This window comes from Momordica charantia (assembly GCF_013281855.1).
Source record: "Momordica charantia cultivar OHB3-1 chromosome 10 unlocalized genomic scaffold, Mcharantia_2.0 BLBB01000010.1, whole genome shotgun sequence".
Taxonomy (NCBI): domain Eukaryota; kingdom Viridiplantae; phylum Streptophyta; class Magnoliopsida; order Cucurbitales; family Cucurbitaceae; genus Momordica; species Momordica charantia.
In genome coordinates, this window is record NW_028275158.1 from 21,959,328 (window position 1) to 21,985,587 (window position 26,260).

Sequence of the window (26,260 nt, forward strand, 5' to 3'; positions counted from 1 at the left end):
TCATAGAAAAATAGAATTCTAACGTGAAAGTGATAGTCATCCTAGCAGGCGCCGTGAAAATTTTAGATTTTAATTGTGAACGAGTTTGGGTTGATGTCAATATCTAAGATGTAGTCATCCAAAATTCCTAACGTTGATTAGAGACCATGTTGATTTATATATATGTGCCATTATGTGCACGTAATGAAATTAATAATAAGATAATAGGGTAGTTCAACAGGTTCAGGCATATATGTCGGATTAAAATGTATTTACTTTAAAAAACAAAAAATATAAAATAAAATAAAAATAAAACTACCATTTAGCGACCTATCATCATCATCTGCTCTTTCAAATAATTTTTATACTATTGAAAAAAAAAATGCTTATCATAAACTTTTCATAGCACCTCCCTTGTTCCGGAGATTTTTAATAGTACTTTTTTTATGCTTTGCCAAATATTATATGTGTGGGAGGAATCAAGTGTGATTTTTTTAGTATAATATGTGGGGAGGAGATTCGAAGTCACAACCTCTTGGTTGGAGACATATACCAATTACCGCTGAGCTATGCTCGTTTTGGCAAATCAAATGTGATTTCAGACTACCAGCACTAAAATGTTACATTACAAAACATCAATATTCACCTAAATTTATTACAGTGATGACTAAATAATAAATTCATGTGCTAAATCTCGTTCCAAAACTACATAAACTATATTATTACATACTAAAGTTCATAAATTAAACTGTCACTTATCCGTTCAATGATTAAGGTCAACCCAGAAGAAGTCGTTGGGACATTTTTACATAAAATTAATAAATGATATAAATGTCTTAAATGCCAATTGAGTTGACAGTACTCACAAATTAACTTTAATTTTACCCCAAAAAAAAATCTTCTTTTTGTTTTAATATAGGGAGGGCCCAACAAATGCTCCACACAATGGCATGATATAATTTAAAGGTTTATTAAACACAAAATTCAATACTATACACAAATTTAAAAGTTAAGCTACATTTGAAAATGGGAACTAGAAAGAACTCCAAGTGATATTGTTCGTTTTGGGCATAACCCTCACGGATTTGCTTTGGTTTCACCCAAAAGACCTCATTCAATGGAGATAATTGTCTTCTCTTATATACCCACGATCATTTCCTTCATTAACCAATGTGGGATTTTGTTTGCACTCTCCTTACAAACTCAACAAGAGGAGAACAAGCGCTTCTTGCGTTATATATTCAAATTTTCAAAGGGAATGTCAAATTTTAGATTAAATTACAAATTCAATCTTTGAACTTGATGATTATATCTATTCAATTACCGAACTCAAGACGTTTTAATCACATCATTGAATTTTCGACTATTTTAAAGAAATTTGAAAGGAATATGAATAAAAAGATTAAGGTTAACAAATTTGAAAGGTAAACAATCAAAATTGATAGAAATTTATGAACGTATTAATTATGGGATTTTTTTAGTAGTGTATATTTTCAATATTACAAAAAAATTATGAAAAGTAATAAGTATATTCTTTCATATTTTTAAATTTAATTTATAATTAACAACTAAATTAAATAGATACCAATATTATATATTATATGAAAAATATGAAATCTTCCGGACCTTAGACGATCGCCTCACTCGCCTATAGCTTAAGCCGGTCTTGTATGTGCACATAATGAAATTAATAATAAGAGAATAAGGTAATAGCCAAGCTTAGCATGGTTCAACGAATTAAGGTATTTATGTTCAATTAGAATTTCGTGTGTTAGTACTTTAAAAAAAATAAAAATAAAATAGAACTACCATTTCAACATAAACTTTTCGTGGCACATCCCTTGTTCTTGAAAGTTATTTTTTAGAGTACTTTTTTCGATGCTATGCCAAATATTTTATGTGTGGGAGGAATCAAATGTAGTTTTAGACTACAATCACTAAAATGTTACGTTACAAAAGATCAATATTTCACCTTAAGGAAAAATTTATTACAGTGAAGACTAAATAATTACAAAATTAAATCGCTACTTAATCCGTTCAATGATTAAGATAAAAATTTTTTTATCTTAAATACCAAGTTCAAACTGGTGACCGTTCAATGATTAAGGTCCACCCAAAAGAAGTTGTTGAGACAGTTTTACATAAAACTAATAAGTATCTTAAATGCCAATTGAGTTGAGAGCACTCACAAATTAACCCCAAAAAAACTTCTAAAATAGGACCCAACCGGGTTCAAATTGGTGACCTCTTGATCTGCAGTCAAATGCTCTACCACTGAGCTATAGATCCATTATATTTGAAAATTTACCTTTTTTTTGTTTATTATTTATTATCGTTTTTTTAATTTAACAAAAAGTAGAAATTCGAACTTACAAAATATAACTTATCCTCAGGTTAGAAAAGTATAACTTATCCTCAGGTTAATACTTTTCTAAGTACAATTATGTAGACGAGAGATTGAAACTTCAACCTCAAGATTATTGAGTATATCCAAACTAGACTTAATACTATTTACCTGTATTCCCTAAGATCTTACCTGTGCATCATAAGAATCGATCAATCAGTTCGAATCTTTTTTATTTATACATGTACCCACTGAGAAGAATGAGAAATTACGGCATTTCATTCACAAAGCTATCTTCTAGTTCTTCACAAATATGTCTTAACTACTCAATTATGCTCAGTTGGAAAGGTTGGCAATTTTGAAAATGATAAATAACCAGCATTAGACACATCATTACATACGTCTATATCTTATTATAAAAGGCGAAATACAGTAAATATAGAAGAGTGTCAACAAAATAGAAAACCCAGCAATCCTGACAACAATAAAAAGAGTAAAAATCTTCTTGAGCTCAAATGAGCAGCAAAATGAAAGTTTTGGAGTCTACAAATGCCTAAATATAAATTCCTTCGAAACCATCAGCATTTTCACAATTTTATGTCGACGCATTCTAACAAAAGCATCACACCATCACCAGTACCATTGAAAGTACTTTCTTTCCACATTGCTTCGGGTCCTTGCGTTATGGACTAGGATGATTTCAGTGGCGCCTGCCCAAAACGAGCAAGTTTTAGATGAAAAGCCAATAGACAACGTAACGAAAGCAGATTTCTTGCATTATATATTCAAATTTCAAAGAAAATGCCAAATGGAACGTCAAATTATAGATTAAATTACAAGTTCAATAATTGTATCTATTTAATTACCAGACTTCAAGGCGTTTTTAATCACAACATTGAATTCTCGATTATGATGAGTCTTTACTTAACACTGTTAGTTAAATGTTGACCACGTTCATCAATCTAGTGAATGATGATCTGCCATGACATGAGAACGAGTGGCACCAAGTAGGTCAATTGGACAAACTAATGGAATGCAACCAAAAAAAATCGATTTAAAATTCATTGTCTATCTACCTCATCGAATCTTTTAGCCCGCATATCTTTATTTTATCCAATTGACCTACTATTTATGCCACCTTATTATCATGTCACGTCAAATCATCGCAAATTCAATCGATATGTCGTGTCAATATCTAAGTAACAAGGTTAATGACGAGAACTCACTATAATCAAAATCGAAAGTTCAATAATGTAAATGAAATTTCCTAGAGTTTGGAGGACTAATAGACGATCATTAAAAATTCAGAGACTCGATCTTAATTTAATAAAAAATTGTTATCCTCCAGATCAATCTGTCTCATCCCATGTCTACAGACATAGCTGAACTCATAGGTGATGAGTATTATAGACAATAAACAAAACTTCATCATCCGGAAACTGCAGCCAGTAAAAACAGATGAACAGGTGAACTCAAGTTAATACAAAAAATAGATCATTTTCCTCTATTCTACATACAGCGGATTGGAGATTGAAAACTATTCAAGTCCAGGATCCCCGATGGTCAAATAAATAAATTTAATTATATATATACATATATCTTTTATCGTACTTCTGAAAAAACCACAGGCTAGTTTCAAAATTCAGCATCTCATTATTCAATATCCAATATCCAATATCCCACTCCAATATTTGTCAAGTAGTCTAACAGTTCAACTATAATGTAGTATGTTTTACGATGGTTAAAGAGAAGTGACCTGGAAATTAAGAAAATAAGATACTAACGAAAAAGTAATGAACTTCGATAAAATATGAATCTTGTGTTGCATTTGCGCAATTCAGTTTCACCTTCCCTAGATTTGAAAGGTGAACACACCTAAGGACACTCCCTGTCGTAGGCTAATGAGGCAATGTCTCCTTGCATCTTATTTCACGTCATCAAGCTTAATCTTCCCAAAAGATAAAAAAAGACATCATTTTTTGGCTATCGATCAATTCTCACATATTTCATTTCATTTACGAAAAATTAATAAAAATAAAAACCTAGGCTAACAATCCATTCCTCCTCACCAAGTTCCCAATTCCTTGCCCACCCTGGCCACATGACTTACCACCTGACAAGATGAGACCCTCCACCCTGCTCAATTCCCTCAAATAAAAAGAGGTTCTATGTCCATCTAAAGATCTTTTGCAAGTCCATGTTCATCCAACGACATCCAAAATCTCCCTCAACAAACCAAAATCTTCACGAAATGCCAAATGTACTTTACTACTCAACCAGTCATCGGGGATAAAGAATCAAGCAAGTAGGTAAAGAATGGAAGGGTCTCTTTTATTTGACCGGGTAAATTGGGGTTTGGTTTCCTCTCCTCTTGTGGGACCCTCGGAAGATCCTTCCAGAGCTCATGTCCATCCTAATGACATTGAATTTGAAATATTCCTCCATGCACTAACAATTGTCACAAATGTAAACACATACTCTAGAAAGGCTTACGGTCAAGTAAAATTAGGAAGTAGTTAGGGGCATTCCTAGCCTTGACTTTAGGTGATGGAATCGGGTTAACCACTCATTGGGGGCAAAAAATTGAACAATCAAGGTAAGACATTAGGAACTCTGTGACTAGGTAATCCTCCCCCTGTAAGGTAAACGGTAAACCAAGCTCATCTGGATTTATTTATCGAAGTAACCTCTTTATTCTTTTTCTTAGAATTCTTACCCTTAAGCCTCACATATTGTCTTCTTTTTTTACTCCGGTTAATGAAAAATCTTCCTTTCGCTCCTTCCATAATAGTCCAAAGTCCTTCCTCGTAGCTTCAAGTTCACCCAGACAGGAACAATTACGTTACTCTTGCATTGCTAGTTACTATGGGAATCTCCAGAAAGTTACCCTCTTGTTGGTAATTTTCTGGATTCATAGGAAATTCACATACCAGTGAAGGGGTTGGGTAATTTAAAGGCTCCAGGACTGGACAAGATGACCTAACGAGTTTAAAAAAAATTGGAACATTTTGAAAAAGAATATAGTAGAAGTGTTCCAAGAGTTTTTTGAAAGTGGGATCATCAATAAAAGAACCAATTAGTGCATATCGCCCACACTTTATCCACTTCATGGGCGTTACAACCTACTTTTCTTTAGTATGGTTGTGACATTATCCTCCACTTAAACTGTCATCATCCTCAATAACATACTCATGGAGTACAATCTGAATAATGCACTTAGGATTGTAACACTTGATATTTGTCTTGTTCTCAAGAAGTTGCAGGCAAACAAATCAATGAATATTAGACCTATCAGTCTAGTCACATCATTGTACAAAATCTTGGATAACGTGCTAGCTGAAAGACTTAAGAAAGTTCTTCTTTTGATGCTTCTCAAGCGGCATTCATGGAAGGAAGACAGAGTTTAGACGAAATTTTAGAGGCTTCGGAAGTGGTGAGTGAGTGGAAGTTAGAAGAAAGATAAATTCTTGTTGAAGCTCAATTTTGAGAAGCTTACGATAAGATAGATTGGTCCTATTTAAATTCTGTTCTTGAGTATAAAGGCTTTGGAAACCGGTGGAGGAAATGGATATGGGGGTGTATTCCATCAACCAACTACTTTATCTTCATTAACTGCAGACCACGAGGCAAATCTTCACAAGAAAGGGCCTTAGAGAAGGGGATATGCTCTCTCCTTTCTTATTCATCTTAATGGGTGATTCTCTTAGCAAAGCCGTCCATTTTTGCTGTGAAAAAGAGGTTCTTAAGAAGCTGTCCGGTTGCAGTTAAAGAGGTGTAGATTTCTCACATGCAATTTGCAGATGACACTCTCAACTTTTGCAAGAACGTTGAGGGAAATCTTCAAAACTAGTGGACCTTTTTGTCTCTCTTTTTTGCTTGGCTCTGGTTTTTCTCTCAACCTTGATAAAACTACCCCTATTGATCAAGGTTGATAGAGAAGAGTTGAGAAATCAATCCTCAATTGTAGGCAGACGTTGAAGAGCTTCCTTTCAAATGCCTAGGAGTTCATCTTGGGGAAATCACATAAATAAATCTCATGCTATTCAAAGGAGGAAAGCATACTCTCGCCCTTCCGGTCATAAATAGCTTGCCTTTGTGTATGTTCTCCATTTTCGAAGCACCCGTCAGAGTTATTAAAGTGGGGGAGATATCAAAAATTTCTTTTGAAAGGGCAGAGATGGTCGCAATAGTAGTTATCTTGTGATTTCCACCTCCCTCCCCAAAAATACGGTGGTTTGGGAGTGGGGTCCTTCAAACAAAGGAAAAACGCCCTTCCCCTCAAGTGGTTTTGGAGATTTATGCAAGAGGATGGCTCATTGTGGAAGCACATCATTGCTAGCATCTACGAAACTGACCCTATGGCTGGCTTACTCTACTTCCTAAAGGGAGAGCAGCAGGGAGAACTTGGTTTGCTATAGCCAAGAATGGCTCCTTTCTAACGTTCATAGTTTTCAAGTTGAAGAATGGACAGAGAATCAAATTTTGGGAAGATTCTAGGCTGGGGGCCAACTCTTTAAAAGATTTATTCCCAGACTTGCACTCCATCCCCACGAGAAAAGAGTTCACTTTGCCAATTGTTGGAGAGAAGACCACTGTGATTGGGACTTGGGGTTTAGAAGAGGAATCCTTTTTTTCTTTTTTTTATAACGGGGAGTTGGAGCTTTGTTGCCCTATACTTAGGGGCACCTGCGTCCACCAAATCAAGGATTTTTGGTATTAAACTTAAGTCTCGAAGTTGAGACCTCTAAACCAGTATGACCAAGAGACCCCATCCTAAACAGAGAAATGGGAAGAGCGGGCTTGGTTTAGTATAAAAATTTGATGCCATCCGCCTAGGGGAAAGAGATATCTCAGAAGCTGAATCCTTCGGAGTCTTGCACATAGATGCCTAAATAATCCAGATAAGTTACGGAGAAAGTTAGGAAATTGGGTTATATCCCCCTCAGTTTTCTGCCTCTATTTAAAGAATGGGGAAAGCTTGGACCATCTCTTCTTATGCTGCCAGAGGGTAGGATTTTTCAATAAATCAACTAGGCATCTCTTGTTGCTTGCCCACATCAGTTGAAGATAGGAGGATTTAAATGGGTGGTTCTTAAGATGCAAAGCAAAAGTGCTAGGTGGCTCTGCAATGAAAGCTTTTCTGTGGGGCCTTTATAAAGAAAGAAATCAAAGAACGTTAACAACACTTCGATTTGTTTCTGATTTTGCTCCTTCTTTTTGTTAACGTACTTTTGTAACAACAACTACATTTATTCTTTGTGATGTCTTAATCACAACTAATTCTTTTGTATTTACAGCTTCCCGTGATTGGGAAGCAGTCCTATACGTTGTCTTGGGTTTTTTCTATCCCCTGCCCTCAAGTTGTCTGGCCCTTTTCATTGATATTAATATTACTCTCCTTTCTTATCCCCAAAAGAAATATTCGTTGAAATAAGAATAAGAAATCTTTAAATCTCTAATCTGCCTAATATCTTCTGGTTAAGGGGCTAAGGATGAGGTCAATAAAAGAGTAGTGTATCCAAAAACCCAGTTCATGATTTGCTATAATCTCAAAGACTTGCTCCTCTCTGATATCTGATCATTCTACTACTCCCTTCTCTACCCTCAAAAAAGAACATAAGCTGAAAATGCCTCATTTAAACCAAATGATAGGTAAAAGGGGAGAACAAATGTAGCCGTTGTCAAAGCTAGTCAGTAAAGCAGAAAGGAGCAAAATCAGAAACAAGACAGACTTCGAGAGATTAGAACTTAAGGGAGAAACCCATCTTCCCTCCCCAAAGCAAATTTTTTATTCTTTTTTAAGTATTACCTTTTTAATCCTACATTGGGATAGTTACTTGCAAATGCCTTCGTATAGCTCTGTTGGTGAATTCTACCAATTATTTTTAGCAGACTTGTCAAAATAAAAGTGAAAACTCAATGTCCACATAAAAAGTGGTATATATAAATCAATAGGGCACTATTTATTTTGAATTTTCTTTTCTTACAAGACATTGTGTCATTGGAAGATATCCATTTGATTTTTCTATTTCTTATCAGCTTTTGTAACAAGGCATTGTGTGTCATTAGGTCCATGTAATTGGCCTTTTTGACTTTCCATAGGTACTGGAAATGCACTTTTTTCCTTTTTTTTGTAGTTTTTTTAATAATGTAGATGATGTCATTTAAAATTTAAATAATGCACCACTGGTGAAAAGTAATTTACTTTTCAGAAACATTAAATTGTAAATTATATTGCTAGCTTCTGCCCATGGTCCATGGAAAGACATCATAAAGCTCCAATCGCTAGTTCGTCACAGAATTTTGTATAGGGTGGGTAATGGTTCTCTCCCTTCGTTTTGGAAAGATGCCTGGTTGAACAATGAGCCATTGTGCACTGCATACCCTCTCCTTAGTGCACAGGCCCCTCCTTTTTGCCCTACACTCTAACAAATTTGCTGCTGTAAAGGAGTTTTGGTCAGCTGATACAAACTTTTGGGATATAAGGTTTAGAAGAAATCTCAAGGAAGCTGAAAATGCGGAACTTGCATCACTCCCTACAACCTTTCTTCCACTCAACTCGCTATGGCATGGATAGCACTTTTTGAAGTTTGGAACCAACCGGTCTCTTCTCAACCAGCTTCCTCCTACGTGACTTGCCAAAGTCCACAGGATCTACTGAAGATATTTCTTTATATAGATCCATTTGGAAAGATCACTATCCAAAGAATATAAAGTTCTTTCATTAGGAGACCAGCCTATACGCACTAAACACCAATGACAAGCTTCAAAAAAGGATGCCTCATTTGTACATCTTCCCACAATGGTGCATCCTTTGCAAACGAAACGGTGAATCCATTGGTCATGTTTTCACCACTTGCAAATTCTCCACGTCTGTGGAACAAAATCCTAAATATCTTTGGATGGTCAACCGTTCTTCCCTCAGATATGTGCCTCCTTTTGACGTTTACACTCACTGATCATCCTTGGGCAAAAAGGAGGAAAATTGCTTTGGATGCATTTTGTTCAAGCTTTGCTTTGGTCCATTTGGATGGGGAGGAACCACAGGATCTTCCAAGACAAAGAACAATCTCCTCAACATATTTTTATGCTTCTCTTTACCAATTGGAGGAGAGCTTTTTTTTAACTCCCTTTGATTGGGTCTTCTCCCATTTCGTACTCTAATTTCATTTAATCAATGAAATGGTTTCTTCTCAAAATATATATACACACACAAAATCTTCTAATATTTTTTAAAATTTAACAAATTTGACTGTCATTGCCACTTTTGTGTCTTGGTTTCTTTTTGCGTGTGTGGTGGGGAGGGGGTTACATGGTAAACTAGAAAAGGATTATAAGTAAACAAATTACTAATACAATAGCAAAAGATTGTAATATAATTTTTTGTTACCTTTAGAAGTGGGAGTAATTCGATTCATTGACATAAAAAGGAGAAACGCTGAATTTTCAAGCATAGATGTCAAAAAACAAAGAACCAAAAGTAGAATTAATTTGAAAATTGAAAATCACAGGAATGAGAATAAAGAAGCAGAAAATAACCTTGCAAAGACTTGTTATAGTAGTCCTCAACAAAGAATCTCCAACTATCAGTCTCAGCTGTCTTACAAACTCATCACGATTCATCTTCTTGGCCTAGAAAATAGTATCCATATAAGTAACATTCCAATTACATGAAAAGAAGCAAGACGTAAAATCTAAATTTCAAATTACCCTGAATTGTTCGTATTGAATATTAACAAGTTCCATGTCTTTAGAAGAAACTTTATTAGAGATAGCAGCAAACAGCATGGAGAAAGGCATCCATGGAGACTTGGGCATTTTCAGGGGGCTGGAACCTACACTAGCTGCTCTTTCATGAGATCTCCCAACATCTAAAGGTCGACCATCGCTATCCTAAAAGACAGATCAATACTTCCAAGTAAAGCCACGTGCTAAAAGATCAAAGATAAATAAAGGTTACATATCTAGACAGATATATGCGTTGACTTGGAATGCAACCTAATAAACATGTAAAACAGCAAATCCAACACGAGTTCCAGATATAATTGCTCTAGTAGTCTGTTCAAGATTTAAAACACCCTTAATCTTTTGCCATAAAGAAGTAAGACTGAAAGAAACAGGTTGATCTCAATAATTGTTATAAGAATAGGAAAGGAAGGAATAACCTTAGACATCAAAAGAAAATCTATGACTGTATTATGTTCCAACTTCCAAAATCATAAGAAACAGTCTATTCAAAATACACTAATCCTTTTCCAGCCAAAAACGCCAAATGCCAGCCCAAGGCCCCACATCTAAAGGAATTTAGGCTTTTGATTAACACTTTTACTTACAAAAAATCTTTATAAGAGATGCAACACATCTATATGTGTTTTGTGTGCCGCCACTTGCGAAGACCAAGCGCATTTGTTTCTCTTTTGTCCTTATGCATCAGTTTGTTGGGATCTTTTCTTTCATATGTTCAATTTAGCTTGGGTAAAAGACAAGTCAGTATCTTCATCAATTTTTCAGTTGCTATTTGGTCCTTTCTTTTCGCCTAAAGCAAGTCTTCTTTGGGTAAACGGCCTTATAGCGCTTATATCTGAGTTATGGTTTGAGCGGAATCAAAGGACTTCCGAAGGGAAAAGCCCCTCAACTTTCAAACGCTACAGTATAGCTAAGTTCAAAGCCTCACAATGGTGTGCTCTCTCCAATCTCTTTGCAAATTATTCTCCTAGCATGATTTGTTCTGATTGGGAGGCTTTTTTGTGTAATGTTTAAGCTTCATTTATTAAGTTTGGTTTGTTTGTATCTTTTTTATTTTTTTTCCATCTTCATCCCCTTCATTTCACCTCTTCAGGGGTTTGTATCTTTGAACAATTTTTGTTCCTTTTCATTTATCAATGAAAAGTTCGTTTCTTATTCAAAAAAAAGAGATGCAACACATCTCTAACATAAGTGTACCCACACTTCCCTTATACACTATGAATGCTTGCATTTTCATCATTACGCTTTCGCCCTCTCCTATTTATGAGGTACTAAAATAACAATGAGGTCTCAATAGTGAAAGACTTAATGTAACAAATAGTTTACATATGTGCTCACTGACCACACCTCCCTTATAATAATATCCTTTTTCTAAAGACAAATATATTTATTTATTTATTTTTGGGTAAAATACACTTTTGATCTCTGAAGTTTTAGGTACGTGTCTATTTAGTCCCTAAAGTTTCAAAATGAGTATTTTTGTCCTTGAGATACGAGAAATAGTTCTAAATGGTCCCTCAACACCATTGACCTTTAGTTGACTAATCAAAAAAATTTGATGTGGAGGTTAAATTGCTGATTGTACTTGCTCACTAGGCTAAATATATTAATTTTAATATTATTTTTCTGGTAACAAAATTGTGAGGGGTCGTTTTTCCTCTTTCTTTCTTCCTCTCATCTCCTTCTTCGTTCCTTCTTCTTCCCCTTCGGCGAACCACGCTGTTGTTGCCTCCAAAACGTCCTTTGGAATGAAAAATAGTGTCACTGTCGGTTGCAGAACTAGCGACTCCGATAGTCTCTTTCATGCTTAATCGTTCGAGACTCGCGAGAGAAAGAGGGGTGGAAACGCGATCTTTTCGTTAGAGGTTCGAAGCACCTTCCACTCTAGATTTGTCGTCTTCTAAACTTTTTCAGACAATTTGCATCACTTTACCAACTTTTCCCAAAATCAAACCCATTATATTTTATTTCTTTCACCACCCATCCCAAAATGTTGAATGTTCCTCATTCAATACAGGAACCAAACCCACCAAGAAATTTTCCAATTCCCTTGTACCAGAATTTCCACGATGAAGCGGACTTTTTCCGACACCAGACACTTAATCATTCTAGATCCAAAACATCCGCTGCTTCGTTCCATAGGCATTCATCCTCTAAAGATGGAGGCCCCAACCAGCTAGCGGGAAGCAACAACAACCAGCGAGATACAAAGATGACGGTGATCGGCAAGAAACGGGAGGCGACAATGGCATGGTTCGCCGGAGGGGAAGAAGGAGATGAGAGCAAGAAAGAAAGAGGAAAAATGTCACCTCATAATTTAGTTACCAAAAAAACAATATTAAAATTAATATATTTAGCCTTGTCAGCGAGTATAATCAGCAACTTAACCTCCACATCAATTTTTTTGGTTAGTCAACTAATGGTCAATGGAATTGAGCGACCATTTAGAACTATTTCTCTAAGCTCAAGAACCAAAAATACTCCTTTTGAAACTTCAAGAACTAAATAGACACCTACCTCAAACTTCATGGATCAAAAGTGTCCCTTTTGGAAACTACCAGGACCAAATAGACACCTACCCTAAACTTCAGGGACCAAAAGTGTATTTTTTCCTTTATTTGTTAATAGGCAAACTGGCAAAGACAGCCAAATTTATTAATGTGAAGAAATTACAAGAAAAGAAGAGAATGAGGAATCCTCAAAGAGATAAAATAAAACCTATAATCTTTATAATACTATTCAATAGCAATTCAATCAATATCTCAATGACCTCATACATAAAGACAGGAGCTAAATTCAATATGTACATGAAAGCCAAAATTTACAGTGAAATAAGAAGTATAAATCACTTTTTTCAAAACCATAATATTACACAAATTATGGTTGGAAACTAGTATTGATCTGTAGATTATTGAAATCTTCAGTTCTGTAAATCTCATGATGAATGATGGATGAAAAAATGTGTTCATCACAGATCAGAAAAACTTCTCATAAAAAAACAATATATGGAAAAACAGGAAAAAGGAACGAAAGAAAGAAAGAAAGAAAGAAATTGAAACAACAATTTTTAGATAACGTCGGATAGAACTGTTATTCATTCACCACAGGGGTAAAAAGTTAAGGAAGTGTTCAAGAGGTCCCTACCGTGTACTCCTTAAGTCCTAAGACTTCACCCAAAAGAGAGTCCCACTCTCTAAGCAATCTATCACCTGGAGTACACACTGACAGTGACGGCCACCCTTTCTACATTCACAGTAACCGGTATATAGACTTTCCCATCACCCTCTTCCTAATATATGCTTAAATCATCATGAGTCTATCAGGGTTGTATGCTATAAGCAGACACGGGAAATTGTGTAGAAGAGTTTAGGTTGTAGTTGTATCAGGGATTCACGTTTTTGATTACCCCATTGAGGTTTTAAAATTCCCCCAAATAGACCAAAAAACCACGCCATTAGTATATTCAGTTCACCAAATTCCACCTTCAGCAAAACAAGAAACATGAACCACAACACAAACAAATGGCTGCAATGGCATAGACATAAATCAATTGAGAAATTCAGAGGCTTACCACATTCACTACAGAGGACTGAAACTGTATTTGGTCATGAGACCCTTGACAAGATGCAGTCATCCCCGAAACATCACAATTAGTATGGCTGTCAACTGCATGCACAGATCAGCATCAACAAGTGCTCAGATAAATACTACATGTATTCATAAGATTCCTATTACTATAATTGAAACCAGAAAACTATAATCAACAATTTCATCTCCAGCATCAGTGCAGTAGCATCTCTAAGGAAAATACGCCTGTCCTTGAGCAAAATTTGCTAAAAACTTGTCAAGGAAAAACAAGAATTAAGTAATTATCTCTTCCAATCAAACAGTGCACCCAGAGAAGATTATCACCTTTTGGACTGGAAGCAACCCTAAACCTGACAATGGATTCAGGATAGATGTGGGAGTTCATGTTCATTCTCCATACAACGTAATATGTTGGTTTTGTAAGGTCGTCAACTCCACTGTCAAAATCCTTGCTACTTGGATGAAATTGTCTGCTTCCAGGATGAAGAAGTTCCATGTTTCCCATTATTACACGGCAAAATACCAGATGCTGCACTCCGTCATCATCAATATCACAATGATTTGCACTGTAAATAAATAAAAGATCAAATCTTCCGAACCAATCACATGAATGACAAAAAGAATGATCATCATGAGAAAAACCTGTTGACATAGATTCACTATGTGAAATTATTATGGATATGGCCAGATGAACAATAAGTAAAACATGTAGCATGGAAAGTGGAAGTATGATAAGAATTAACATCTATAAGGTAACATGCCGGGACGGCGAGAACAAGAATAAGGATCAAAACATCAAAAGCCTTTCTAAGGCCAGGTATTCCCCTTTAAGAAACATCAGTTTGCAAACGGTTATACAAGTTGAAAAACAGAGCCAATGGATGGTGTGTTTCAAATATGACAAAGAACAGACAAGGAAATGTATAAGGTATTATCAGTGCCCCTAAGTTCTAGAAAGACAAAAATGAACAAAAGACAAAGAAGCATGGTATCACATTATTTTCTAAAAGTCCTTGACATTAAACCAACAAAAGACACATTTATTAAAATATACACATTTGACATTTTTATATGGAAAGAAAATTTTAAGTCAATAATCTCATGCATTCATATGCTTAAAAAAGCTTGATGTATTTCACTATAAAATTTTATTGTTTTTTCCTATATTACTATTTATGCCTATTTATTATGCTTAACAAGTGATGGACTCGTATACAATTTGTACAATTAATGTCTTACATGTCGTAATTGTAATAACAAGTATTTGGCACATATCGAACAGGACACATACACATTACCCAAACTAAAGTGTTAATGCTTCATAGACATTTGGTAATACTTCCAAAATCAGAAAATGGTTCTCTGAGAGGACTGATAAGCCCAGACAATAAGGCATCAGCCCAGCTCAAGTAGAAGTCACTATTAACAACTTGAAGAATAGGTCAACATGTAACTTCCTTCCAAGATTGTCTTATTTTGGATTACAACCCATCTATACAAACCTCCCAAGTTCAAACATATAAGTGAAGGGACTGGAGCCTTGGTAAAAGAATTACAAACGTTGCTTTTAGATGTTGATGAAAACTTAAGCAAATGAATAAAATATGTGGTTGCAGCTATGAGCTAACAAATATAAAAAATCCAAGACGTTTATTTATAGGAAACAAAGAACCATTTCTTTAACAATGATGTGTAAATCCAAAAAGAAGTCATAAAGTTACATTAAAAAATAATAATAATAATTTTATTAAAAAGTCCTCCGATGGGCACGGAGAAAAGAGCATAAGATTTTGATAGCTGGGTTTCCAATTAGTTCATCTTGAGGAGTATCAATTTCATGTCCGAACCTACAATAAGCTGGAGAGACAAAGAGCTAATTGGTTTTTGCCAAATAATAAAAATAGTTGGACCTAATAATTACGTAAAAACCTTCCAACGACCTGCATGCATCTAACTTCAAGTGTGCTTGACCTTAATATTTTGCACCAAATGAACAACATTTCATCATCTAAACTCAGAGGACAAGCTTCCTATTAGGTTGGGGGCAAATTTAAGCAGATGTAGTATTGTTTACAATTAGGAGTCAAAGTAGAGTTGTTATATTCTGTTAGAGGATGTGTAGTTAGTTATACTAACTGTCAGCTGCCAATGATTCAACTATAACCAACTCATTCTGTACGAGTTTAAAATCATATAAAAGAATTATTGTTCTAAAAAATCTACCCACCTGACATTCGAGAAATTGACAGCTGTGAGGTGAACACCGGTTCCATATATGGATTTGATTGAGGAAATTCCACCATTCCCGATGCCATAGCCATACATCAAGCTAGATAATTCTATTTTAGAAACAGGAAGCCAAGCAAAACGAACATTGGCATCCCCTCTGTACAATTTGGTCATTTCTATTTGCTTATTGAAAAGCTCTAATTGAGATTGCATTGCAGTATCATTACAGTGCTTTATATCAAGTATCTCTACATTACCATCAGAGCTCATTCCATTAAGAAATATTTTCTCCACGGTCCCTGTATCCAATTTCTCCATCCACAAATTGAATCCCAGAGATGAGGTTTGCATCCAACTGTTGAAACTTTGGAACAATCTCATATGCTTGTCCAATAGGTATCGGTATCCTACCACAACTATCCTCAACTTCTTCCATATCACGACCATAAGCAGGTTTTTCATCTGTTTGGGATTGATTGATGTAATCATTCGACCCCCCACTACACACCTTCAAACTCGACTGGTCAACTCCACTTATTTCAATTTCTACCTGCAACTTGATTACATCAGATCCATGAGCTTCTTCAACTTGTGGTACTTTATTTCCTATATTATTAGAATGACAGCATTCACTGTTGTCTGCAGCATAAATCTCAGGAAAGAAGCAGCTCCCTGCTGCGTCAATCCATGCAAGAGGTTGCTGCAACCCTGTATCCAAGTCCAAGAATAACATATGCAAAAAGTCTAGCACACAGTGCTGTCCATTAAACTCAATTTCTAAAGATGCTTTCTTTACCTGCAGATCTTCCACAACCAAATCAAGAAGACCACGGGGAAAATTAATCCACTCACCATTATCATAGAACATTATGTGTTTTGGTATCCCACTTTTCATGAAATTTGAATAACCTCTGTACAAGGAACTAAAACGAGTTTCAGAGTTTGCAAACATGCTACTGCATCCCCCTAGTTTCCGTCTCTTTCCCACCATATTTAATGGAGTCACAGTAGACCACTGGCGCGACATGCAGACAGGTTCCATTGAATGTGCAGCTCGCTTCCTTTTTAAGGCAAGTGCAACTCTCTGGCTACCCAATACCTTTCGCGATCTTGTCTTCCATTTCTGCTAGCTAGACTAATATCTAAATCCAACTTCAAATCAAAAAACGTGTCATAAATCCGAAGCACACCCTATACATTAACCGGACTTGTGAAGAAAGCCATGTGAGGAACTTAGAAAACCCTGGAAAGTGAAAAATGTGGCTATTAAATGAGGAAACGTTAAACAATCATAAACATTAGACTAAATCATGTGGACAAAAGTCGGTGAAAAATTAAGAATAAGAGGTGAAATACTACTTTATTTCTCCATTTTGGGTTGTGTGAGGACTTTAGCTAAAACTTTAAAGCTTAGATTAGTTGCTCAATTTCCCTAGTTTACTCCGTGTTTATGGTGTGTGTGTGCACGAGAACTGTATCTCGGAGTATCGAAACATAACAGGAACTGACAAGAAGCAACCTGGCACACTAGAAAGCAATATAGAGGAAAAGGTCAACAAAAATAAAGCTATAAAGTTAGAAGCCGTTGCAATTCCAAGTTACAACCTCACAGGTCGGTATCAAACAACAAATACTAGTTTCCCAATCCATACGTTCATCTTCGAAGAAACAAATTTTCCAACTATACAATTGTAGATACCTTCAAGCAATTAAAAAATAACAACATATTAATTGACTAGAAACTTCTACATATTTAGTACTCTGAGCGAAAAAGGCTGCCACTTATTTTAAAACGAGACTTCTTTCACACGTATGATCCTCCAATCAATATTAATATGCTTTTCTTCCATAAAATCCTTGAAACATAACTTTTACGATGTGCATCCAAACAGGCCATATGTAGAACATAAATACAAGAAGAACCATGAATATTTGAAAACACCAAGACGACCACGCCACTCAGATGGGGGGCTCTCAAAGGTGATTACTTTAATACCAGAAATATAATAAAAACGCATATTAAGAAATATTAAAGATTTTTAGAAACAGATCCCTATGACCAAGAAATTTCCATAACTGCAAGAAGCATCATAACTAAAACTTGTAGAGAAATATACGTATGAGTTTTAAAAAATAATGAAAAAAAATAAATCTATAGATTAGTCATGGATGAAGTCTAAACATGCTAATCAACACCGAATCTTCAACAATAAGGTATTATCAGAGTCGCCTTCCATCAAGGATGTCGTGGCTAGTTCAGAGTAATTGATTACTGACACTGTAATATCCAAATTCAACAGGAGTGAACTTTAGGTTCACTATTTGTCTTCTTCTTTAAGCAGAAAACAATAATTACTTCCTAGAGTTTTCAGATTCTGGCATTGGCCAAAATCGGCTGTGTAGGATATGCTTACTCCATTCTGTTCAGTGAAAATAAACAAAAACAAAATTAAGATATTGAGGAGGAAGAAATGAATTTTTGTTTGTTACTTCAAAAGTGATTGACTTGAGACTAAAACCGGGTGCCACTCAAAGTCTGATTGTTGATCGATTAATCAAAAAGTAGGAAAATAAAAATAAACAAAATCAGTATAACACGCGCAGAGCTTCAAAAATTGATCCTGCCCAATTTTTAAAGTTGACAGTCAAACATTCCTTCCCCTCCAAGAGAAATGTCATCCCATCCCCTTATACCGATACTAAAACCTTCTAATGTGCCAATAATCCAATAATTAATGAAAATTGCTCCACCTAAGTTTGAATACCATCACCAATCATTCAACTCAAACTGAATGAAAATTCGCAAATAATAACCTAAAATTAATATGAAAAATTAACGACACCGAACAGATCAGAATCGCCCGACGGTTTTCATCGGCTTTAACTACAAAATTCATACTCAGAAATCTAATCTAACAATCTAAACGCTGTCATAAACAGAAGGATTAAAACCTGAAAACACAGCCAAATCAACTATCGAAACTTTAGACAAATTTCCAGAAACAAACAAAATAGGGCATAAATCTTACCGTTAAACTTCACAAAGTAACAAAAAAATACATAACATATGCTGGGTTTCAATTTGCAGTAGAAAATATCAGGAAACGAAGCACAGGCGAGGAGAAAGAGGAGGAGGAGGAAGAAAAAAAAAATGAAAAAGAAAAATAAAAATAAAAATTGAAAATAAAAAACTAAGGGAGAATGGTAAAAGAAAAGAGATATATATATATATATATATATATATGGGTGTACTAAACGACGCCGTATAAGAGCCCCCAACGACTTAAGTCGGCGATGTCCTTTTATTTTTCCTTTTTTTGCAAGGAACAGGAAAAAAACATGTATGAAGTCAAATTTAACCTTAAATTTTAATTAATTTCATTAAAGTTGACCTTTAAACCTGAATTAGTGAATAAGTGCCTTATTGTTTAGTTTCATTTCCACTAAAATTTATGGCCATTTATAGATACTTTTGTGGTTGGATATGTTTCGAAATCTTCCAATTTTCGTCTTGTGAAAAAAAAATTATTAAAATTTGTTAATGTAACAGTTTATATATTATTAAATTATTATTTTATTTACTTACCCACTTTAAATTATATATTTTTTACGAGCATGTAAAATTTCGCTCGCGGTGGATTGAGTTTTACATGTCAACTTGTTTGCATCTACGTGTCAACATATCTTAATAGAACAATAATTTAAGAAATTTTTTAATACGATTTTTTCAAATAGAACAGTAATTTAATAAATTTTTAAATACATAGTCCTTGAACAATTTTTATCATTATGCCGACATAAATTTAGTTCAATGGTCAATACATTATGTTTTTTTATTTAGTTATCGGAAGTTTCAATACATCATATCCACATTTGTTATAAAATATATGTACGCGCGTGCAATTTAACCGCTAAAATATACTTGTTTGAGCAAATATAAAATAATTAGGAGTAACGAATAAAAGTAATATGTAAACATTATTACATAAATTATTAATTGGATGTAAAATTTGTAGTTATTACACTTTATGACATATGATATTTGTTGGTGTAAGATTTTAGATGAGATGACACGTCGACTTCATATTCGAGATAGATGCATGGTTAGTCGAGTTAGCATCACTGTACATAAAAGTTTGTATCATGTTGCTCTATCTTTATAAAAGTAAAAAAAACATGGCACTTTATCTCATTAATTGTGACTTATGTTACAACTTAGATTGATATGATGTCATTTTGGAAAGCGTCGTCGTGCAACCCAAAATCTACCTGAATAATAATAATTAATTATTAATTAGATTTCAAAACTTCATAATATAAGCTCTTGTAGTAAGTTATCATTGAAGTAATGCCCATTGCCATTAAATTCAAAAACATAATTTAAAATCACGAACTTGAAAATTCAACTCGGTAAAACATATATATGAGATATTATAAATTTGAATTTCCATTTATATGATATAGAAAAAAAAAGTGACAATACAACCATAAGGTTAGAAGATCGACGAACAAAAAGTAAACATCGAAGAAAAGAATAATAATAATAATAATAATAAAATAAAAGGATCGGGCCGGGTCGCGTACGATCAGAGCAGACCCGAAAAAACGTTGCGTTATTGATTCTTGCCACTTCCTTGTAGCTACAAACACTAGACAGGTTGTGGCAAGCTGAGGCGGGAACACTTTTCCTTCAGATTCTTCGCAATTGCATCACTCTCAGAATTAAATCGAGAGGACGGCTCCAGACAAAATGCTTTTGGATGATTCAGCTCTTGTGACAGCCATGGAAGAAGCCATGTTGAAGTACAAGGTTCTCTCTCCCCATCTGTTGTTGCTCTTTTCGCAGATTCTAAAAAGTGCTGTTATGATTCTTCAGTTTCAGTTTGTGGAAATTATTATTTTTTATTTTGTTCTTATTGGTTTGATCAATTGTTGGCGTTTTTCCAGATAATGCATGGACATGAAATCTTCCAGATTTCAGTCGAGGGAGGAGAAGCGTTTAACGGTGGCGGTGAGAGTGACGAGCCAAAAAGGTCCGTAGTTAGTTGGCCATAGCGCTTCTATTGTTTTTTTAGGTGTCGTGTATTTTATCTCTGGTTATTGAAATGTTCTCGTGATTATTTAGGATTCGTGAAGTTTTCTGGTAATGGTAACTGGTAATTTTCTTATATTGTTTGAAATGAAGACGGAGTGGATAATCGTTGTTGTTATTATTATTTTTCGCATATTCCGAAGCTATTTTGATCATGTTTTTGAGTGTTTGGATTGATTGGCTTTGGCCTTTTGCACATTGGTTACATGTTTGTGAAAACTTTGATTTATGGAGTGGCTGAAAATTATGGAGTCTTTAAGGGTGGTCGGTGGAGCATTTGACGAAGGGCATATTCAAGGTGAAAGACCTCATCAGCTACTAGAGTCAAGCTGGTCGTTGGAAATGGGAAGAACAATATATATTTTGGGAGGACACACGGAAAGGTGATGAAGCTTTATTTTCTAAGTTTCCAAGATCTACGTTGTGGCAGTTAGCAAAAGCCTTCCTATTAATCGTATTTGGAAAGCTGATTCTGTCTCTTGGAACTTTATTTTCTAGAAGAAACCTGAATAATCGAGAAACCGAAGACTGGATTTCTCTCGCGGACCTTATGAACAACACTTTACTTAGATTAGACCAGGATAAGTGGATGTGGATCTGGCATGAGAATGCAATAGTTTTAGCAGCAAACCTCTCCTAAAAGACATTTCAAAAGACTCTGAAGTCCTCGACTATAATCTTTACAAGTGGGTTTCAAAGGGTTTTTGCCTAGAAAAGGTGAAAATTTTAATTTGAGAATCTTCATTCCCTCCATTGGCCACTGGGAAGCCATTCCCAAATTCTTCGTAGGGAGTCGACTCCATCACATCCTCTCCTCATTCTTACCTTATTTTATCAAGGATTCTTGCAAGGATAAAGATGGGTATGCCTCCCTAATCCTACCTGTTTCTTTTACACTGTGACATTCTAAGTTCTATTGATTGATCAAAGAAAGTACTCCAAGAAAAACTGGATTCACTTGGGCTAAATTTTTGTGACTTCTTTCAATATAGGTTATTACAAAATTGGTACCTGTGGTTTGAACTTTGAACGTAGTTTCAATTTGGTCACTGTAAATCTCCATGATTTTATTAGTTTCAATTTAGTCCCTATAGTTCAGTGAGTCATACCTCACAAATCTTCTCCATCGTTACCATATTGAATATGTGAAATGTTCTTTTCTGAAATAAAATATTCATTGATTAAAGTACTGATGCCACATGAGCTACATTGGGCAAGTCCCCTTCATGTACTGTAGGATATTTTGTCCTACTTTTCTTGTAATTTCTCTTCAATAATTTCCATTATGGTAAATACACAAAAACTAACATATAGTTAGTCCTGAGTGTCTTCTTTGAAGTTATTCTGCTTTATATCTTATAATTTTCTCTTAAATTTTTTTATCCCAAAGAACAGGGGTGGAGATGAAAAGAGCAATATTGAAGCAAATAATGTTAACTTTGAAGTCGATGAGATTACAAATACCTCACCAAATAATGAAAATATCAGCGTAGAGCCATGTCCTATATCTTGTGCGGATTTTTCTGATGCTCTACATGTGAAAGAGACGCAACAGGGTCCCATTGAGGACTCCAATTTAAATCTAAAAGGTGCAGAGGGCTATAACAAGCTACTTGAGCAGTATTATGAGCTTGAGGAGAAGAGGCAGAAGGTTCTAGACCAGCTTTATCATGGTGGTTGGAATTATGACGATGTCAGTGCAGGATCTAGCGTCGGAACTCAATGGGGAACATCTTCTGCTTATCAAGAACACCCAGTCCCTGCAAGCCAAACTTCTCATAACCATGCAATTTCCACCTGTTGGCCCTCCAGTTATCCAATTCCAGTTGGTATGCGACCTCTATTCTCCATTTGTTTCTTGTTCGAAATGCTTGTTGGTAACACTGTTACCCATTATTCACTCAGTGGCTACTTGCTACAGGTCCTCAAAGTTCGTCCCTTGCTGATGGTGACATTATCAAAACTGCAATGGATGCTGCAGCAAGAGCTATATCCTCCATGACAACAAAAATTCCAGGTGATTTTGATGTAAATAAAGGTAGGCTTTATTTTGTACCAGTAACAAAACTTTTCATTGACTAAGTGAGAATTACAAGAGGAAGGAATCTCCCATTCCCAACGAGCTTCCAGAAAACTGTTGTGGGAGGAATTAATTATAAAAGAAGGATAGTTACAAAAGTTCTTAGACAAAGTACAATAAATTGATGCTTTAAATTAGCTAGAGCAGAAATTTCATCATAAGATTTACTTTTATCCAAAAATTCTTATTGTTACCTTTTAACCATAGCTCCCAGGGTAAAGCTTGTAGGCATCTTATGCAATACCCACGGAAATTTATTGTTTTTATTTTTTATTTTTTTATTTTTTATTTATAATTTTAATTGTATTATTGTGGAACATCCAAATTTGATGCTTATTTAGAGAAGGTTTAAATGATTTTCTAATCATAAATTTTGCCAGTAGAGTCTACTTGTTTAATCTTATTATTTGACTTTGACGAGATATTTATTGCTCGTATGTTGTAACTTATTATCTTCTTTCCCTTTTTCTTTTTTAAAGAAACATGACGATCATTAAACATAAATGAATGACAGGCACCAGAATCTGTCAAAGGGGACATAAAAAGACCCCAAAATAGCCTAAAAGAAACAATACAAAGCAAAACAAAGCTAAATAAAAGAAGTAGAATAATTAGCCACTCTTCTAAACATGTACAATAAAAGAAGATGATAGGATGTAGCTTGAGAAATAATTATTTTGTATTTTCTATATATATTTCCTTTGTGCACAAGTGCAAGACTTTTGTCATGGCGACTCTGGAATAACAATGCACGTTAGGTATCTTCCCATTTGGTTTGACAAGTTAATTTCTAAAGCAATCAAGATGTTTTATCATTGTTATAAAATAGTTTGAATTATTATCGAATCCTTCAGCATATATTACTGATTTTCTCCTCATAGAACTAAACTTAATGTCTTGCTATTTAATCTGTTTAGTCATGTGCCCTGTTACAGATAAACTCTGAAGTCCCCTTAAGTATAGTTCATGGGATTTTTCTTAGTGTCATATTGGCATTATGATGACGTGTTGAGCATTAATCAGACCGCTTGATGCATGCTAAGAAGTTGGACAATGTATATTGCCACAAACCACCATCTTTTTACTAGCTTCAATAGGGCCATCTTGAATATTTCTTTTAAGAGCTTTAGATAAGATTATATGGACTTCAAGTTTAATGGCTCAGTTGTATAGGTTTTCGTAAGTAGTGGTGACAGAAAACATATTATTGAACTTCCCATTATGTTTTCCTTTATTGGTGTTGTATTTTGCGTTTTCATCATCATATCCTTTACCTATTCTATGGGGTTTATGGAATGAGAAATACGACAGGGTCTTTAGAGGGTTGAAAGATCTTAGGAGGAGGTTTGAGCCCTTGCTCGGTTCACATTTCCTTTTGGCCATTAGCGTCCAAAGATTTTTATAATTACTCATTGGGTTTGATCTTGCTGGATTGGAGTCGTTCTTTTAGTTGGGCTATCTTTTTGTGTGCCCTTTTATATTCTTTCATTTGTCTCAAAAAAATCTCGGCTTTTCATTAAAAAACAAAAATCTTATCCTTTTTAACCCGTCTCTCTGCCTCATCCATACGGCATTGCTTCTCATGCCATGATACTAAAAGCTATAGGCTTGGGCTTTAATTGCATGCTTTGGTACCTTATGACAATTTCTTTTTTGGATCTGTTGACATAGAGAAAGTGAGTGAAAGACGTGATGGAATAATGCCTCAAAGTGCTAGCTCTGAAACAGACCTTGCTGCCGTTTTCAATGCTTGGTATTCTGCAGGCTTCTACACTGGCAAGTAAAGTTTTGCAGCTTTTGCTCAGTCTCCTTTATTTGTAGAAACTTAAGACTTGCATGCTATAATATATTCTTTTCATCCACAATGTTCCAAATTTCATAATATCCATGTTTTCTTTTTATACTGATTTGTTCGTGATTCGCGGGCGGATTTATACATCTCAACTTCATAAAACCGTGAAATTCTAGGGAGGACAGTGATGCAAACACCCTTTCTATTATTGATATTCATAAGGCATTATAAGAGGCCAAGAGAAAATTAGAAAGCTTCGGAAGCTCTCCTAGTCCTAGACATAATAGCCAAAAAGATACCCCATAGCTCACCACCTTAGGGTGAATGTACCCAAAATACCCACACTGCCCTTTTATACTCGTACAGTGGTCCCTCTTTTCTAATGGTTTTTCCCTTTCCTATATCGTACTAGTACGTCCCCTATCCCTAGAGTATACGGTCTTCACCCGAGACCTATCAGATAAGCCTTATGTCATATTAATATCTGAATATGGTTGCATCCTTGATTAGGAACATGATAGGTGGGATCCTTAAACCTTGGGTGAGACCTTTTGTAGAAGTAATTGATCGGTCAGTGAAATCTGAAAGAGAAGTTTGCTGGAGGGAAGGAAAATTAGTGGATTTTGACATTTTTAAGACAAAACAGAAAAGTATATTCCAGTTAAACTGTTGTCTGAATACCAGCAGACTTCTAATAATCTTCTCAATTGTTGCTGCCTGCTGCCTGGGAACTAGTATACGAAAAAGAGAAGAAGTATGATCGGATTTTTGACGATAGGTTCCGGTCACTGATCTCGACTGAAATTTAGAACATGGTGCACTTGAATTCTTTGCTTTAGATTTCCATCAGCCAAAGGTTCAGAGCATTCCTCAAGCCTTAATATGTTGTGTTGCACTTGCAAGTCTTTTGAGTGTTTGTTTGTTCTATGAGATTCTGGTAGCAATCAACTCCAATTAATGTCTTTAATTTTCTCATAAACTGGATCTGTTTTGCAGATACCTTGTGGAGCAATCTTATGCCAAGAAATAGCAAAAGCAAATCTTATGCCAAGAGAAATCAAAACCAAGCTTTCACATGCCTAGCTCATGTTACTAAAATTTCCCCCTTTCTTCACACCCCATGGCATTTGTTATGCTACAACTCTAAAATATTTTTCATTGAACTTTGCTTGTACAGTGGGAAGCCAGCTTTGATCCAAATGAATTTTAACTTTGCAGTATTTTTTTTTTCTTTTTCATATTGGGTTTAAATTTTTGAAATTCTATTCATCCGCCCATGATCGCAATCGCGTGCCAGAGCAGAGTTCTACCAACTGAACTATTTCTTTTTGAGCACAGTGGAGCTAGCATGAAGTTAGATGTTTTTTCTATTCTTTCATTCTTTTTCTTGACCTTGCTAGGTCTAGGCTT

At 35.1% G+C, this 26,260-nt stretch overlaps 2 protein-coding genes and 1 non-coding gene across 6 annotated transcripts; 1 reads left to right on the forward strand and 2 right to left on the reverse strand.

Moving 5' to 3' along the window:
• Positions 1 to 2,196: 2,196 nt before the first annotated feature.
• Positions 2,197 to 2,268, reverse strand: TRNAC-GCA (transfer RNA cysteine (anticodon GCA)). Its single transcript has one exon. It is a non-coding gene; the product is annotated as a tRNA-Cys (tRNA).
• Positions 2,269 to 2,716: 448 nt separating this feature from the next.
• On the reverse strand, positions 2,717 to 19,088 carry LOC111014844 (inactive poly [ADP-ribose] polymerase RCD1). The gene is given in 9 exon segments (XM_022289693.2): positions 2,717 to 3,033; positions 9,863 to 9,955; positions 10,034 to 10,216; positions 13,641 to 13,735; positions 13,982 to 14,223; positions 15,885 to 16,198; positions 16,200 to 16,988; positions 16,990 to 17,129; positions 18,916 to 19,088. Coding segments are annotated over 8 exon segments (1,755 nt in total). The 5' UTR covers positions 17,008 to 17,129; positions 18,916 to 19,088; the 3' UTR covers positions 2,717 to 3,012.
• A 1,401-nt stretch (positions 19,089 to 20,489) lies between these two features.
• Positions 20,490 to 26,146, forward strand: LOC111014833 (uncharacterized). 4 transcript variants are annotated; one of them, XM_022289672.2, is made up of 6 exons: positions 20,490 to 20,696; positions 20,834 to 20,919; positions 22,374 to 22,807; positions 22,900 to 22,995; positions 24,730 to 24,834; positions 25,847 to 26,146. In XM_022289672.2, exons 1-6 carry the CDS (start codon positions 20,637 to 20,639, stop codon positions 26,098 to 26,100), a joined length of 1,035 nt encoding a protein of 344 aa, XP_022145364.1. In that variant the 5' UTR covers positions 20,490 to 20,636; the 3' UTR covers positions 26,101 to 26,146. The 4 variants fall into 4 exon arrangements, with proteins under 4 accessions (XP_022145364.1, XP_022145362.1, XP_087974896.1 ...); XM_022289670.2 differs by having other exon boundaries at positions 20,491 to 20,696; positions 22,900 to 23,016; XM_088118770.1 differs by having other exon boundaries at positions 20,498 to 20,696; positions 24,730 to 24,838; positions 25,847 to 26,070.
• The last annotated feature ends 114 nt before the right edge of the window (positions 26,147 to 26,260 follow it).

Excerpts from the sequence above, each read along its gene's own strand:
- LOC111014833 (XM_022289670.2), top strand. The coding sequence starts at position 20,637 with ATGCTTTTGGATGATTCAGCTCTTGTGACAGCCATGGAAGAAGCCATG. Across the intron at positions 20,697-20,833 it reads AAGCCATGTTGAAGTACAAG|ATAATGCATGGACATGAAAT; the intron begins GTTCTCTCTCCC and ends GCGTTTTTCCAG. Across the intron at positions 23,017-24,729 it reads TGATTTTGATGTAAATAAAG|AGAAAGTGAGTGAAAGACGT; the intron begins GTAGGCTTTATT and ends CTGTTGACATAG.